The sequence below is a fragment of the Thamnophis elegans genome, chromosome 2, assembly GCF_009769535.1.
Source record: "Thamnophis elegans isolate rThaEle1 chromosome 2, rThaEle1.pri, whole genome shotgun sequence".
Classification (NCBI taxonomy): Eukaryota; Metazoa; Chordata; class Lepidosauria; order Squamata; family Colubridae; genus Thamnophis; species Thamnophis elegans.
In genome coordinates this window covers 36,112,022-36,126,957 of record NC_045542.1, presented here as the reverse complement: position 1 = coordinate 36,126,957, position 14,936 = coordinate 36,112,022, and the positions used below count along the sequence as shown (strand labels likewise).

Below are 14,936 nucleotides of genomic sequence, written 5' to 3'. Positions count from 1 at the left end.
CGGCCCTGCCCGCCCCCAACAACAATCGATAGGGCTGCAATCTGGCGGTGGAGGGTGCTGGGTGTCAGCCCCTTGTCCATGCCCATCTGCAAGAAATCTAGTACTTGTGGTACGGATGCCGTGAGTGGGTCAACTCCGGTCTTGCGGCCTCACCTGCAGAAGGCCTGCCAAGTGGCCTCATAGATGTGTGTTGTGGACAGATGTCGTGCCACTTGGATTGTGTCAATGACTTTGTCAGTGGATCGCTGTCGAGTCAAGATAGCCCGCTCATGTGCCACACAGTTAACTGTAATAGTTGGGGGTTCGGATGAATGAGAGCCCCCTGGGAGAGATGTATCTGATTGTCTGGAATTCTCCATGGGCGTGAGATGGACAGATGGACAAGGTCAGCATACCAAGGGCGACGGGACCATATTGGTGCGAACAGGAGAACTTCCACCTGTTCTGCTAGAATCTTTTGGATGACAAGCGGAATGAATGGGAGAGGCAGGAAAGTGTAAAGGAGGCATTCCGGCCAAGGACTATAAAGCGTGTCGGTGCTCTCTGCACCCGGTACGTGAAACCTGGTATAAAACCTTGGCAGGTGTGAATTGTGAGGTTGTGCAAAGAGGTCCACTTCGGGTTGACCGAACCTGCGAGACATTTCCTGGAACAGGGCTGGATGTAGCCGCCACTCCGTCTGGTCCACCATGGCCCTGCTCAACCAATTCACCTGTGCCCGATATGTGTTCTGCCTGAATCGATAGCAAACGGTTCTCTGCCCAATGGTGGAGCCTCTCCGCTTCCAGCATCAGGGACTTGGACCATGTGCCTCCTTGGCGGTTGATGTGAGCCTTGGAGGCCAAGTTATTGGTGAGGACCAACACGTGGTCAGCCATCATCAAGTTCCGAAACTCGGGGAGGGCTAGCCGAATGGCCCACAGCTTTAACCAGTTGATGTTGTCCGTAGTTCCTGGGCAGTCCAGCGTCCCTGCACTACTCGGTTCATGGCGTAGGCTCCCCCTGCCCCGAACGGGCTCGCATCTGTCGTCACTACGATGCAGTCTGGCTCCTTGAAGAGACATTCCTTGAGTAGTTTGGAGGATGTCCACCACTGGAGCGACTGTAACACCTTGGGTGATACTTGTACCCTGGTTTGTGAGTGACTGGTGTGGACTCTCTGGAAGGGGAGTAGGAACCACTGGAGCAGTCATGTGTGGAACCGTGCCCAGGGAAAATGTCTATAATGAGACCATTTTCCCAAGAAGCTGGGAAAGAACTGCCAGTGGAATCGACCTCTGTGATAGTACATGACTCACCAGGGTCTGCAGGCTTTGTCGTCTCTCCTGAGATAGTGACACCTCGCACAACTCCGAATTGATGATGGTCCCAAGGTATAAGAGAGACGTGATTGGGTGCAGGTGACTCTTTGGAAAGTTCAGGACGAAGTCATGGCACTGCAGAGTGTCCATCCATTGGTGAGCAAAGGCTGTTAAACGTCCACCAATAGGCCCCACCCCATGCGAGTCACTGGTATCTATGAAAGGACCAGCTGTTGGCGCCATGAAATGGCCGCCAGGCCTGAGACTGTTGCTGGTTCTGTTGACGGTCTCTATCCCTGGCATTGGCATGGTCCTGGGCCCTGTCCTGTGTCTGTGTATAAGACCTGTTATACTGGGGAATATATGGAACTGTATTATACCCAGAGTCCCCAGCACAAAAGGACTGCCATCTATTGTAAGGTTGTTGTCTCCTGTCTGTGCGTCTGTTGGTCAACGGGAGCACCTTACGTTTGTCCCTAGTCTCGATTAAGATAGGGTCCAACGCGGCACCAAACAGAGTCCCGCCCTTGAAGGGGGTGGATGCTAGGCGCCATTTGGAGTGTAAGTCCGCCTGCCAATGACGTAGCCAAAGGAGGAGGTGGGATGCCACATTGGATGCTACTGCTTGAGACGCGAACTTGGCCGCGTTGAGAGTAGCATCAGAAGAAAACTCTAATGCCACCACCAGTTTGTTGACATCCTGGTGGAGGCACATGTCATCAGGGGCAAGCCTGGCCTGTAGCTGCCTGAGCCAAACCAATTAAGTCCTATTGAAAAATGAGGCCGCTGTAGCGGCTCGCAATGCCCAGACAGCCGCATGGTGCACTTTATGTATGACCAATTTGGCCTTACGGTCCTCAGCCTTAAGACCCTCCGAAATTTTGGACAGAATCAAAGCTGGGGAGGCCAAGGCCGTTACTGGAAGGTCTACTGTAGGGAATTGAAGGATTCCATCTAGTTCTGATGTGGAAGTATAGAGCTTCCTATCACCGTTACTAGGTGGAGGGACAGCAGTTGGTTGCGTCCATTGCTTTTGGACAACGTCCAGGAACAGTTTCGGAAAGGGAATAACATCCTGGACCTGCACCTGTTCAGCAAATAGACGTTCCGTAGAGTCAAGCCCCACCGCAGTACTACCCTGGGTGGTAGCGCCCCCCCCCCCCTTATTGGTAGTAGCCTTAGCCTTGTATAAAAGTGATTTAAATAAGGCCGGACAACAAACCGGAAAAGGTAGGCTTGTCCTGCACTACGCCCTCATCATCTGAAAATTCTTGGTCAGCCACCTCTTCCTCCTCCCCAGCACTGAACCCTCTCTGTAGACCGAAATCCAGCAAAAGCTGACGAAGTCGGGGCGGCTCCAAAACGGAAGGATATGGAAAGAAAAAGTGTTTACAGCTGGTGAGGAACTTTTACTTATAAAAAACTTAAAATTAATTTAAATTGGAGAACAGAAGAATCAAGCGACGGAATTAAATTTGGAATGGTTTTGGACAGTGGTTATCTTACTTTTTAAACGCTATCTTCGTGGATGGAATTTATGCAAGCCTTTTGAAGCGGATGGATTAAGCTTTCTTCTTCTATTTTTTCTTTTATTGTTCTCTGTAACCTATGGGCTAAAGTTTTCCTCTTTCATTGCTGTGGGTGTTTTTCTAATTCATTTAAAGATTGGACTCTTTTTTAAAAACTTGGAATACAAAAACGATACAAAAGAAATAATATTTGTAACGGTAACACTCCTGCTCGGAGGGTTTGTTTATTGGAGTATGTGTATTGGAAATGGAACTTTTTTTTCCCTTTGCTGATTGTTTTGGCTTGGCACTGTAAGGTCTTACTGTTTGGTTATAGAGTGTGATAAGAAGGGAAGCACACAGATGTCCCTTTCAAGTATATCTCTAACCAGAGAAAAGTGTAAACAAATGTTTTTGTGAATCTGTTTAATTTTTTTTAACCTTCCAAGCTAGAGCAGCTGTGTTGCTTAGCTGGAAAGAATGGCACAATTTCAAAAGCAAATAGAAACCTTGAGCTTGCAAAAAATATTTTCAGAAATACAGAAATTATCAAATACATATGAGAAGATAGACAAGAAGTTGGAAGACTTAGAGCACATAACAATAAAATATGATGAAGTTGAAGATGTTTATCAAATGCAAAATGTGGTGATTAAAACTCAAAAAACCAAAGTGGAAAATGAATATAAAGAGATTAAATTTGCTGATATTTATGGTGATTGGCCGGTCTCTGAAAATGGAAAGAGTGGAATACTGAAAGAGGATTTAAAGGGAGGGGAAATTTATCCCATAGGGCAAGTGACAGAAGAAGAAAAAAACAAAGAATTTATGGATTTAAAGAGAGAAATCTCATTAGCAATAGCAGGGATAACACTACTGATAATCAAAGATAAGCTGATTAAGGAGACAGAAGAAGGGCATCAAGATTACATGAGAGATCTTATAAGCAAGGAGTTGCAAAGAGGAGTCCATACAAAGTAGATCAAGGAGATGATTAAAGGACTGGCACCACAAATGGCAAAATATATGAGACTGTTTTGCTATTGGAAAGATACAACTAGTTAAACTTAGTGAAATTTATTGATAATAGACATAGTTCAAATAAATAATTGATAATGTTATTAATGTATACAATGTGTAGTATTATGATTAGTATAATTGGATATGAATATGGAATGGTACCCATGTAAGGAAGATTAGAAATCCCTTTGGATTATATATAAAGGTTAATAAAAAAAATAAAAAAGGGAACCAACTTAGATGCAGCTAAAGTTTCGATTATTAGGGGGAAAATGTTATGATACAGGATCTAGTCAAATAAAGGAGGGATAAGAATAACAACGTATATATATAGAAATGGATATAATATAGAAACTGGATGTAAATTTTAAACAGTGATTTGGAAAGGAAGATTAGAAAACTTTGTTATTAAATATTATGGATGTTTAACTAGAATAGGACATAAGGATTTAGTTAGTGGAGGATGTTAGAAATAGTTACATAAAGGCCAGCATGTGGTTATGTATTAAACTTTAGTATATTTTATGATGAAGGACGCTTAAACAATTATAGTCAAATGAAAATGGAGATATGATGATGGTGACATGTTTAAATATTTGAGTTAAAATTCTCGAGTTAATATGAAGTATGTTTGTTGACTGTGGAAGAGATGTACCAAAGTCTTTTTGTAACCAACTGATACACTTTCTACAGCATGTAAAGAAGGATTGTGTTTGTTTTAAATTAAAAATAAAAAAAATTAAAAAGAAAGGCCAGGGGGAGATTGGGTCCCCAATCTGGGGACCAACCCTGGATCCCTGGCAAATGCAGGGAAGAAGCAGGAGAAGGGCCTTCAGCCAATAATGTAGGAGGAGACCTGCTGGTAACTATAGGTGCCTTGGCCAATGATTTGGTCTTGTCCTTGCACTTAGCGGCCCTATCCGGGAGAGGGAGAGGGAGAGAGGGAGAGGGAGGGAGAGGGAGAGAGAGGGAGAGAGGGAGAGAGAGAGAGAGAGAGAGAGAGAGAGAGAGAGAGAGAGAGAGAGAGAGAGAGAGAGAGAGAGAGACTCAAGCTCACATCCAAATATCAGAGTGAATATGTTGCTCAGAATAGCAAAGCTGGCTCAGGCTGCTGAGACTGAAAGGACAACCGAGTGTGCTGAAGCGGAATAACGGCGAACCGACCTCCTCAAACACAGAAAAGGGCCGTTGATGCATCACCGCAAATTGGGCACGAGCTGTAAGTCGCGCCTCTTCCAGCTGCTTTTTTGGTGTGAAAGCCAAACACCTCCCAAAATGGCCGCCGCCAGCAAGAATGGCGTGAAATTCAAATTCGGCTCCAAAATGGTCATCGCTCCTCGCCAGAGACCTTCAGCGATCCTTGTTATCGTGGCAGTAACGTAGCAGCAATGAGAGCAGTGTGGCAGTGGCAAAGCGACAAAACCACTCTGGGACAGATCATGCTACATTAAGCGGATCGCATCCACCCCAGCCGATGCGAGAGTGGTGAACCGACTCTTAACCGTGGCCACAAGCGAAAGGGAGAGCTGCGGACCTACTCTCATCCACAACATGAACACAAGTCAAACCGCGTGGCTGCGATCCTCTCCAGACGATAGCTCCCCTGGCCGTGAAAGCCTCAAGGGGGCTTGCTGAAAGTTTCCAATGAGGTCGAGGCGAACAGCAAACTGCCGCCCGCCAAAACAGTCAGACAACACGAATTTCAACAAATAATTCAGTCAAACATAGTGAGGAATCCAAAGTTGAAGAAATGAGTTAATTTTGTCTATTATCCTAAAGCAAATTATTTTATGTCTCTTTAGGCTGGACTGAGTTAAAAAACTGAACTATCCCAGTCAGAGGAGGCATGCTCAACAATTACATAACTCAGTCTCTAGCTAATGGACAAATTTAATCCATGCTTGGATTCCCCAAGCAGCGCACAGGAGAATAGAGTAGGAAATGTTTAGTGTTGTATATTGAGCTAGTTGATAACCCAGCGTTGCTCGAGTATTTATTTATAGGGGGGAAATGTCCACACCAAATATAATTTCTAATGTTGGATTTTCCCCCTTACAAGAGGGAGCCCCCTTGTGGAGTACGTGAAGCCATTACCATGACAACTCCACTGAGCTGTACAGTAGTATCCATTTTACAATAGTACAGTAGAAGCCATTTTAAGGCACAACAGGCCATATCTAAACAAAACACCCACTCCCCCAGGGATGTTAGAGGTGTCTTACCCCCCACAGTATTTGTTTCCAGAGAGTAAGTCATCTGTGTACCAAGTCTGGTTGAAATTGCTCATGGGGTTCCAGAGTTATGACACACAGCCATTTTTATATATATATAGAAGAAGATAGATAGATAGGTAGGTAGGTGGGTAGGTAGGTAGGTAGGTAGATGTATTCAAATATTAATGATTACACAAATACTTGCAAAAAAAAAACCCCACGTGACCATGGTCAGAAAAATAAAAGCCCTATTTATCTAGTTAAGACTGTCATGGTCTTTTTCATGCAACACACAAACACACTTGATTATGACTCAGCCTTCCAGCCAGACAAATCCAAAAGAGTTGTACCTGCTTCAGTTGTTTCATGAGGGCTTCATTGGACTTCACTCCATCCTCCTTGCGCAATTTCTTGCGGGAATTGACAAGTCGCTCCCCAGCTTTCTGAGATCGCTTTGGCTTCGGTGGGGGGAGTTTCTTTGCTGCGAGGACATCCTGGTGAAGAGAGGCAGGCAGTAGTCCCTTTCTCTCCTCAGAAAACTGGAGTCATTTTATGGAGCTATTAAAGCTCACCACTCAACCCTCCCTGCCCCAGACGGGCTAAGTGAGTGACAAGCAAAAGTACCAAGAAGCCCGAGCAGGAGGGACAGAATTATGGGCAGCCCTATTTTACACTGCAGAGGAAGAGAAGGTGTTTTAAATATGGCTTCCTCGTATGTCCAGCGGCAACCCCCGGCAGATGGCTATGCCAAACCTCTCATCTTTGCTTTTACTAGAGAATCTACACATTCAACCACATTTGGGGAAGGGGCTTTTTTATTTAAAAAAATGGGATAGAGAGGTATGTTCTTCTTTTAGACTCCTCATTTCAATGGTTGTAGCAGGAGAAGGGCAGAAATCAGTTAGCATTACAGGTAGTCCTCAATTTACGGCCACAATGGAGCCACAAATTTCCGTTCTTACGTGAGTTTTATCCCATTTTACGATCTTCCCTGCCTCAGTTGTTAAGAGAATCACTGCAGTTGCTAAGTTAGTAACCCAGTTGTTAAGTGAACCTGGCTTCCCCATTGACTCTGCTTGTCAGAAGGTCACAAAACGGGAATCACATGACCCCAGAACAGTGCAACTGTCATAAATTTGATCCAGTTGCCAAGCATCTGAATTTTGATCACATGACCATGGGGGTGCTGCAAAGGTCATAACTGTGAAAAATGATGTCACATTTTTTTCGGTGCCGTTATAACTTTGAAGAGTTACTAAATGAACTGTTGTAAGTCGAGGACTACCTGTATAAGGGACAGAAATAAGTTATTTCAAAACCTGAATGAAAGGCAATGTCATCCCAAAACTGCTTCTCCAAAAGGCAACTGGACTTTTTTCCCCCTTGAAAACATTTTGCTTCTCTTCCAAGAAGCTTGAGAACCGAAACATTTTCAAGGGGAAAAAAAAAAACCCAAGAAAGTCCAGTTGCCTTTTGGAAAAGCACCTTTGGGACGGCCATGATGTGGATGACTGAGAATCTCCATTAGACATTTGAAGCCTGTCAAAAAGGCAGAAGGAGGCCCTGCAGCCTCATGTGAGCATCTAGGATTTGCAGAAATTGTACGACCAAGTTGGGTCAGCCCCCCCCCCCCACCTCTCAGCCCAACTCACCTTACAGGCTTGTTGTTATGGGGAAAACGGGAAGAGGGTGATACATTGGGTTTGTTTGCCGCTTTGAAATTATTTGTAAAAATCGTAAAGGCAGGATATAAATAAATAAGTAAATAAAATGAAAAATTTCCTTCTGGGTTATTTTGGGGTGGGGGGACTCTGGACATTCTGACTCAAGCCCCTTTTAGTGACATTATCCCTCTCCCAACTGTGATTGCTAACCACTCCATAATAAAAGGGTGGCCCAAGCTAGCCAGTGGCAGAGAAACAATGCCCATCAAAAGCTGAGGATGGCACTACCTCGTGGCCCTCTTCTTTTATAAAGGATATCCTTCTCCCAAAAGGAGACCTTTTCCAATCGATTCTTCGTGAAATCCATTCCACAATGCCAAAAATACCTTCTCTGCCATTGGGTAGATAGGACTGGCTTTCAGATATAGTTTTCAATTTGGGTATTCATTAACCCCCAAGATATCACAGGAGAAGGTGGGCTCAAAAAGCAGGGGTTTCTGCAACTGCAGCCACCACTGTTCCCTTTCCCTTTATGCTCACCTCCCGAACATCTGGTGTCATCTGCAATCGGCCCTCCGTCCCAGCAAATTTGCCGTCTACGTGCCCGTTGACATCACCCGAGCGCTGAGTCCCCAGCGTGACGTTCTTGGCGCGTAGCAATTTCTGTAGCAAGAGGTGGCCGGCTTCAGTGCGGCTGAGGCTGTTAGTGGGCACCGTAACAGCAGCCGCCACAGTGGCTGCTTGCGAGACGGGCTCCCCGTTTGCTTCCCGCTTGACTGGCTGGGGGCCACTCATCAGTGCACACTGGGCTACCTCTTCCCTGGGTTCCTGTTTGATACAAACAAGGGGAGGGTCTCCCAATTGGGGCAAAGCTTTCCCCACAGCCAAGGAAGCCAATTCCCTCGTCTGCCCGTTGACCGCTGCTGTCTCCATGGGCACTTTGGTGGGGGACACTGAGTCTCTGAAGCTCCCGGGGCCAAGAGCCATTTCCTTTGTGTTTGGAGCGAAAAGCGCTGGGTTAGGTGAGAGCAGGGGACTGGGAGTGGTCGGCTGGTGTTTCTGGCTGGGAGCCGGCTGCTGTTCAGGGCTTTTAGCCAGGAGCAATGGGGATGGTCTCTTTGGCTCTGAAGGGCTGAGATGCTGAGGTGGTAGAGAGGCCACGCCAGCAACGCTCAAGGGAACGGAGGGAGTCTGAGGAGTCGGAAGCCTTGGTGCCCCCTGCTGGTGAGGACTGGGGGCCACCTGCTGGTTCACTGGGACCTTCTGGTGCTCGGCGGATGCAGCAAATCCCTGCTCGGGACGAAACTGGAATACAGCAAGAGGGGGCTGCCTTGGGATCTGCTGCCCCATGGGGCCGGGGAGGGGAAGCTGGGGAGCAGCTGGCCGGCCCTGGTCCAATGACACCTGGGCCTGCCCTGGATAAGGGCTGCCTTGCCGCAATGCTTGGTTCTGCTGCAGCAAATTCTGCTGATGCCGCTGCATGAGCAGAGCTTGCAGTTGCTGCTGCTGTTGAGGAGTGAGGTTCCGGAGCTGTGGGTTTTTAGAGATGACTCCCTGAAGCTGAGCCCGGATCTGACCCATTACAGGGCTGGCCAGGAAGCTCTGGCCTTGGGCTGATGACTGTGGAACCATCATACTTTGCTGCTGCTGCTGCTGCTGCTGCTGCTGCTGCTGCTGCTGCTGCTGCAATGACATTATCAACCCAGGGTTTTTGGAAGTTCCCGCTGGGCTTTGAAGGCGCTGCTGCTGCTGCTGCTGTTGTTGTGCAAGTTGGCCCGGTAAGCCTTTGGAAGCTTGTTCCAGGTTTTGGCCCACCATCCTCTGCTGTGGAGCCATGGGGTTCTGCCCTTGGCTTTGCTGCTCCATCTGCTGACCGAGCAAATGGGGAGGCTGAGGGGCCTCCCGGTGCTGATGGTGGTGGTGCGGCGGTTGCTGGGGAGACACCTCTTGCTGCAAGATGCTGTCCATTGCCGGGTGAGTCCGCAAGGGCTGCTGCAGATGGCTGCCTTGCTGCTGCAGGTTACTGTTTGGCTGCGGCTGCTGCATCTGCATCTGCATCGGGCCCATCAGGCTCTTCTGCTGAGAGTCCAGGTGAAGCTGCTGTGCTTGGCCCAGATCGGCCGGCTGCTGCTGCTGCTGCTTCTGTGGTTCCCCATGCTGCTGGAGCATCAGCTGAGGGGGCTGCTCTTGCAAAGGGGCTCCGTGGCCAGGCATCCCTTGCTGGTCAGGGGGATTCATCTGCCCTCCCAGCTCCTGACCTCCTAAATGAGGCCGAAGCTGTTGCTGCTGCAGGACTGCTCCCTCCTGGGGAAGGACACTGGAGCCTTCCGGCCCTCCCTGCTGTTCCTTGACAGCCAAGCCCTGCTGCTGCTGCGGCTGCTGCTGCTGTGCTGGCAGGGCTGGCTGCATTCCCTGACTTGAGTGCAGGGGCTGGTTCAAAGACCCCTGCTGCGCAAAGTGCTGGATAGGCTCGGGGGCTATGCCCTGCCCTTGGCTAAGGGCACTTGGTGGAGGGGCTTGGGACAACATTCCTGCCTGCGTGCCCTGCCCCTGGCTGAGGAGGGCCTGGTGCTGGGCTAGGGAATTCTGTTGCTGCTGCTGCTGCTGCTGGCCTAGCAGCCTCTGCTGGCCAAGGAGCCCTGCCTGGTGTGGTGTTAGTGGCGGTGGGGGCGGCTGTTGCTGCTGCTGCTGTTGAGGAGACAAAAGAAGCCGGTGCCCCATCATCCCCTGAGTCTGCTGGGCCAGCTGCTGAGGACAACTCAGGGCCCGATGTTGCTGAGGAGTCAACAGCATTGGCCTCTGGGCAGCCTGGTGGCTTAACACACCCTGATGCTGCTGCAGCATGGAGTGCCCGAGGATGACTTGTTGCTGCTGCTGCTGCTGCTGCGGAGAGAGTTGCTGGATCACAGCTCCTGGCTGGCTGTTCAGCAGCCCTTGTGGCTTAGGGAGCAGGTTCTGATTTGGCTGTGGAGTGGGTGGGGGTGGCGGTGGCGGCTGACCCATCAAACCAGATTGGACGATTGTGCTTTGTTGTTGTTGTTGCTGCTGCACGGATACCTGTCCCATCAAGTTTTGCTGCTGAAGCTGAAGCTGCTGTTGCTGCTGCTGCTGCTGTTGCACAGACATCTGTCCCATCATGCCTTGCTGCTGCTGCTGCTGCTGCATGGTCATTTGTCCCATGAAGTTCTGCTGCTGCAGCTTCTGAGCCAGCTGCAGCCTATGCTGCTGCAGCTGTCTCTCCTGTAACAGGCGGTTGCCAGGAAAGAAATTGCCAGCGGGGGTGGCCCCGGATGGGGGTGGCAACGGTGACTGTTGCTGACTCATGAACGGTAAGCCCTGTTGCACGGCCATGGGCGCAGCCTGAGGGAGGCGCAGGCCCCCCGGGACCTGACCAGGCAGGCCTTGTGTCCCCTGCTGGAGGCCGTGTGTAGAAAGCAACTGGCCGGGAAGCTTGTTCATGAGACGAGGGCTCTGGGAGGGGCTGAGGGCCATGACCGTGGAGGATTGTTGCTGGTGCTGCTGCTGCTTGTTGCGGTACTCAGCCATGAGGTTGGTATGTTCCTTCTGTTGTTTCCGCACCTGTGGAGTGGGAAAGAGAACATCAGAAGCAACTCCCCGGCTTATCTCCTTTTCTCTTCCCCAGGAGAGGGCAACTCTCTTTGCTCTGAAGGGTCAAAGATAGAACTCTAATCTCCCCACTGAAAATATACTATCTCCACCTGCTCTTCCGCCTAGCAATTGCCCCAATTCACTAGGCAATTCAATTCCCTCCTCCTCCTCATTCTCATTGGACATCTCAATCTGCAACCTGGAATTAAGGAGAAACTTCCTAACAGCGAGAACAATTAACCAATGGAACGGCTCGCCTTCAGACGTTGTTGTAGTGCTCCCATCACTGCAGGTTTTTAAGAAAAGACTGGACAGCCACCTGTCTGAAAAAGTATAGGGCAGTGTTGGTGAACCTTTTCGGCACGGAGTGCGCGCCAGGGAGCTGCTCTTCCGGTTTCTAGCGCTTCGGTATGTGCGAAGACCAGCAGGCTGGCGCGCACATGCATGCTGGAACCCAAAAGAGCAATAGGTGATGGCTGGCGTGCCCAGAGATGGCTCTGCATGCCACTTCCGGCATGCGTCCCATAGGTTCGCCATCACTGGTGTAGGGTCTCCTTCTTGAGCAGGGGGCTGGACTAGAACAGTGGTTCTCAACCTGTGAGTTGAGACCCTTTGGGGGTCGAACAACCCTTTCACAGGGGTCGCCTAAGACCATCGGAAAACACATATTTTCGATGGTGTTAGGAAATGAGACACCAATTTTATGGTTAGGGGTCACCACAACATGAGGAACTGTATTAAAGGGTCGCGGCATTGGGAAGGTTGAGAACCACTGGGCTAGAAGATCTCCAAGGTCCCTCCCAACTCTATTCTGATTGACTGATCTTTACCTTAACTTGTTCCAACTCTCATTCGTCTTCCTCTGTTGGCACCCCTCACTCCAGAGGAAACAACAAATCTCTTGTTCTTATATTAGTTGTTATTCTTATTTCATTTATTCTATTTGTGTGTGCTGCCCATCTCACCCATTCTTACGTTATTTTGGTTCTGTTTCCATAGGTGGTGATGATCTTTGAGGATCTTTCAGCCACAGTTGAAACCGCACAAACAGCTCTCAGTTACCGGGTGAATTAAACTATCAATGAATAAATAACCTAGGGCCTGCTAATGTTGTGCACGTATGCACAGAAACACAGGGAGGTGTGCCACTTTCTTGGTCAAATCAGGAACCGGGCGTAGAGAGAGCCCCGATACGGGAACATACCTGATCCAGCTGCTTTTGGATCTTGCTCTGTTGCTCAGTTACAAGCTTCAGCTTTTCAGCGTCAGCCTCCGGGAACTCACGGCCGGCCTTTTTAGCCGTCCGCTGCTTGGCACACAGGGCCTTGCGGGACTTGCGGTGCACCCCGATTTGCTCCTCCAGCACCTTCAGCTGCATCTGGAGAAGCTGCTGGGTGTGGAAAAGCCACTCTTCATACTGACGCTGATCAGCCTCATCTGGAGATGGAAACAGAAGAGGAGGATTTGGGTAGCTGGAGAGCCACACCTATGAATCATGCCTTGCATAGGAAAAACAAAAACCGCTAACAACTGCAGCAAGTCAAGACCGAACACTGCAGGAAGCAGCACAGGATAGGTACATACAGTGCAACTCCACTGCACTGTACAAAAGAAGCCATTTTACGGCAGTAGAAGCCATTTGAAGGCACAACAGGCTGTATTGTAACAGAACACACATCCCAAGGAGTCTTAGGGGTGTCTTACCCCTACAGTATTTGTTTCCAGAGAGTAAATCATCTGTGTACCAAGTTTGGTTTTAACACAACAAACCAATACAAATAAGAATTACATTGCTAGCCTTTTGTGTCAACCTTCCACACGTTCATGAACAGAAATATTTTTATGCAGCACAGAAATTGTACTTGGAACCAGAAAGCAATAGCTATTCCAAATTAAGCAATCCAAAATGATCTCCGCAAATAACTGTATTGTATGTAAGATGAGCTAAGAAGAGACTTTAAAGAAAAGCACTACCCAGCAGAACCCAGTCTAGGCGGCCAGCTACTCACTGATGACACCTTGAGCAAAGGTTGGAGGGTTTGGACGAGCCTGTGCTGGATCATTGTTGCGCTCCTGCAAGGAAGTTTAAATTATAATAACTATAAGCAGCCTTATCTTTTTAAAAATATTTTACAATAGCCATTTCATTTATGCACAAAATACCTCAAAATGGATTTTTGAAAAAAAAACCTCCCCCTCCTATACTTTATTCCTTGAGATAACTTCAAAGTAACTTAATAAACTTTTATGGTTAAAATCAGTGGTGAAATTCAATTGTACTACTGGTTCTGTGGGCGTGGTTTGGTGAGCGTGGCAGAGCAATGATACTGCAAAATCTCCATTCCCATCACACTCTGGGGTCAGCCAGAGGTGGCATTTGCCAGTTCTCCAAACTACTCAAAATTTCCACTATCAGAACCTGCTGGATTTCACCCCTGGTTAAAATGAATCTCCACCTACTATTCTCTCTGTAGCATCTCTTATTCTCCACTGCCAATTGTGCAGAAACATTCAGCTTGGCAGGGATGAGGGATCAAGTACATAGTCAGCCTAGAATTGCTGCGCAACAGCAAAAGGGCTATGACCAACACCTCCCCCCCCCGCCCCCCCCCCTGCCTCAAGGTTCCTTGGCAGGGCCTTATGTAATAGCTCCCAGGAGAAAACTGCCAGGCTTGGGGAAGATTCCTGTATTATAGGCAGAATAAAGTAATTTGCTTGAACTCTGCACATGTGGGTTTGGTTGTTGCACCTGACAACAACTGAATCACCTCACCTCCCCCCAAACCCACCAACAGAAAATGTCACATGGCCTGCCGATCACTGCTCACCTGCCCTCCAGTTACAGGTAAAATGTGATTTGTCACTTCAGATGAAGATGAAGCTCCAGATAACCTCTGAGCCAGCAAGGAGACTTGTTGCCTAGAAGGAGGAAGGATGCAAGACAGAGAGTGATTGGAAGATACCATATAAATATAATGGATACAGCTAGTATTAGTCTAGGATTGGATGGGCAACATCTGGATCTCCATTAAGCTTTTGGACTGCAATTTCCATCTCCCTTCATTTAATGACCACATTGTCTGAGACTGATAGCACTAGATAATTCAACAATTTTTGGTAGTGATCTCAATTATGCCTTTGATTTTATTATGGAGCATCCTACCTAAAATGTACTTTGTAATCGGAATTAGAAAATGTTTTATGCTTGTTTCCATGCATTTAATTCTGTATATTTGTCATAAACTTTATCTCACTATAATCCCACTAGGAATTATACATTTACTTCTCATGCCACAAATTTTTTGTGAATATTTTTTTATTTTGTCTTCTATTAGATTGTGTTTTAGATTCTAAGGCTGTTGCATCAGATGAAGCTTCAATCATAGAAACACCAATTTAAAAATGTTAGTTCATGGTAGAATTTTAATACATCTGTGATAATGTAATAATGTAATAATTTTCCTACTTATATTAGACAGCAAATATTATCATTTAAAAAAATGTAATCCAACTAATATTCAGATAATTTGGGATGCATGTAAGGTGAATGGAAGGACCTGGATCATTATTTATGTTGCTTGGTGAGGGAAATTTTAAAATCTTCAGTATCAACAGGAATTA

General features: G+C 47.6%; 1 protein-coding gene across 7 annotated transcripts in view; it reads right to left on the bottom strand.

The window, feature by feature from the left end:
- Positions 1-14,936, bottom strand: part of KMT2D (lysine methyltransferase 2D) — a 145,135-nt gene that overhangs the window by 34,801 nt on the left and 95,398 nt on the right. For all 7 annotated transcript variants that reach the window (XM_032210729.1, XM_032210726.1, XM_032210730.1 and 4 more), the window contains 5 exons: positions 14,144-14,234; positions 13,325-13,388; positions 12,520-12,752; positions 8,247-11,285; positions 6,393-6,536 (listed from right to left, as the gene is read on the bottom strand). In XM_032210729.1, coding sequence (XP_032066620.1) covers positions 6,393-6,536; positions 8,247-11,285; positions 12,520-12,752; positions 13,325-13,388; positions 14,144-14,234 — 3,571 coding nt within the window. The remainder of the gene's footprint in view (positions 1-6,392; positions 6,537-8,246; positions 11,286-12,519; positions 12,753-13,324; positions 13,389-14,143; positions 14,235-14,936) is intronic.